This window comes from Propithecus coquereli, unplaced genomic scaffold (assembly GCF_000956105.1).
Source record: "Propithecus coquereli isolate 6110/MARCELLA unplaced genomic scaffold, Pcoq_1.0 Scaffold584, whole genome shotgun sequence".
Classification (NCBI taxonomy): domain Eukaryota; kingdom Metazoa; phylum Chordata; class Mammalia; order Primates; family Indriidae; genus Propithecus; species Propithecus coquereli.
In genome coordinates, this window is record NW_012151774.1 from 252,774 (window position 1) to 255,081 (window position 2,308).

General features: G+C 53.2%; 1 protein-coding gene across 1 annotated transcript in view; it reads right to left on the minus strand.

The window, feature by feature from the left end:
- LOC105821633 (bcl-2-like protein 2) overlaps positions 1–341 on the minus strand; it is a 2,761-nt gene extending 2,420 nt beyond the window's left edge. The window contains exon 1 of the mRNA XM_012658380.1: positions 4–341. Coding sequence (XP_012513834.1) covers positions 4–335 — 332 coding nt within the window. The 5' untranslated portion in view covers positions 336–341. The remainder of the gene's footprint in view (positions 1–3) is intronic.
- Between the last annotated feature and the right edge of the window lie 1,967 nt (positions 342–2,308).

The following is a 2,308-nucleotide window of genomic DNA, read 5'->3' on the forward strand; positions in this document are numbered from 1 at the left end:
CACAGCGCGGCCCCGAAGACGAAGAAGCCCACGAGGCGACCCCAGTTGGGGCCCCCTTGGAAAAGTTCGTCGCACACCTGGGTGAAGAACTGCTGGGCCGAGCCCAGGGTCACGTGCAGCTGGGCCGCCAGGTCAGAGAAGGTTCTCTGGAAGTGGTTCTCGAACTCATCTCCAGCTGCCCGCATGGCTTGGTGCAGCGGGTCAGCTGCCGGGCCCTCCCCGGGGCCAGCCCCACAGAGATAACCCTTCTGCCTCAGCTTATAGCCTATGAAGTCTGCCACCAGAGCCCGTGTGTCTGGGACCAAGGCTGGGGTCGCCATCTGGGCGGCCAGCATGGATGGCAGCTCTTAGGACCGGGCACTAGTAGCAAGGAGTCCCCAGCCGGGGCCTTTTAGCTTCCCGGACAGCCTAGAGCCGGGTCAGGCCGCTGCTTGGGATCCTGGCTGTTCCCGGTGCTCGAGCCTGGAAGTCCCGAAAATTTCTCAGAAAACACTCAAGGGGAGAACACGTAACACAAGACGTGGACTGGCCCGTGCTAGCCACAAAGCTTTTCGTTCACGACACAGAGACAGACGATGCAAACAGAAAGACGAATTGGCCAATATACACCCGTAGTAAAACGTTCCTTCACTCCCAAACTCAAAGACGAAAAAGACAGAAAAACGGGGAACTCCAAAAAACCAGAAAGACCAGATTCCCGCCGAGTGGCCCCGGTCTTACCCCTCTGGGGTGCCTCCCCACTCTTTGGGATAAAACCGGGACTCGAAACCGGACCCTGGGAGTTAAGCTGCGTCCAGCCCCCCTAGCAGTGCACTCACCAGAAGACTCGTGCAGAGGAATTTGGTTGCTTTTCAGGTGTCGGTGGCCGGCGCGCGATCTGGCGGTCGCCCGGGGCTGAGGGACGTCTCTCAGGAGCTCTCCCCTAGGCTAGGCACCCGATCCCGCGCCGGGCCACCAGGCACCGGTGGTCACCAGGTGCCCACGCTGGGGCAGAATCTCGCTGGGGCCTACCAAATGTTATAGTTTGGAGTGCGAGAAAGGACCACTTAAAAGACCGAATTGAGCCAAATTATGAGCCTTTCTTAGCTGGCCAGCGACCACCCCTGCTCTGCCAGAGCACAGGAGCAGAGAATGGCCCCGAGCTTTGCAAGCAGTGGGGTTTTATACCCCTCACCATAAGGGAACACGTGACTCCGACTCCGTGCATACAGCTGGGAACAATGTTGCCATAATTTCCGGGACCTGGAGGTGTGGGAGCTGCCTCGGACCCCCTGGTGTGATCACAATCTTTAGGCAAGCCAGTTTACAAAAACAGACAACACTGGTGAAGGCAAGATATGTTTTTTACATGAATTGAGCAAACCAGTGTATGCCTTCCCTGTATTGATGTATGACTTCACGTGTAATTCCTGTCTCCCTGGAATGTATGAAACCCAACCGTGACCCAGCCATGACCACCTGCTCCACGCTGCTTCTTTCTTGTTAACGGGAAAAAAAAAGCCAAACTCTAATATTTTTTTTTTCTTTTTTATTTCAGCACATCCCGGGGTAATTTTAAAGAGATTTACTCTGAGCCAAATTCGAGGACCGTGACCCAGAGCCACGCCCGAGAGGCCTTGAGCAGTGGCCTCGCTGCGGCCGGGTCACAGTTTGGTTTTACACGTTTCAGGGAGACAGGGGGTGACAGGTGAAGTCATAAATCAGTACCTGGGAGGCATACATTGGTTTGGCCCGAAAAGGTGGCCCATCTCAAAGCAGGGGCTTACAGGTTATAGGTGGGTTCAAAGATTCTTCGGCTCGTGATTGCTAAAGACGTGAAGCTTTGCCTGCAGGCTTGGAATGTTCTAACACAGGAGCTGTTAATGAGAGAGGAGCCACCGGACTTAGATTTGTTGTGCAAATTGAGGCCTTGCAGGTGTGTCTTGCATACTCTTAGGCCTGTTAATGGCTTACAAAGCCTGTCTCCAAGAAGGGAGGGGGCCTGTCTGACCTCCCCCCTCCTGGCAATTCAGCTTTAGGATTTGCCTTTGGCCTAGAGAGTGCCCCTTTACTGAGGGGGGGAGGGGTGAGCCTTAAAATTTTATTTTGGTTCGCAGGATTCCATTGGCAACAGGACAACCGTTAAAAGACATTTTTGAGTCAACCAGGGAAGAGGACTGAGAATCGTCCGTTTTCTTAGGTGTTGATCCTAATACCGTGGCAATGTTTAAAAACTAGACTTTATTGATGAAACATACTTTCGAATGAAATATGTCTGCTGGGATGCTTTAAAATGGCTCCAGCAAGAAGAAAACAACAACAAAAAAAA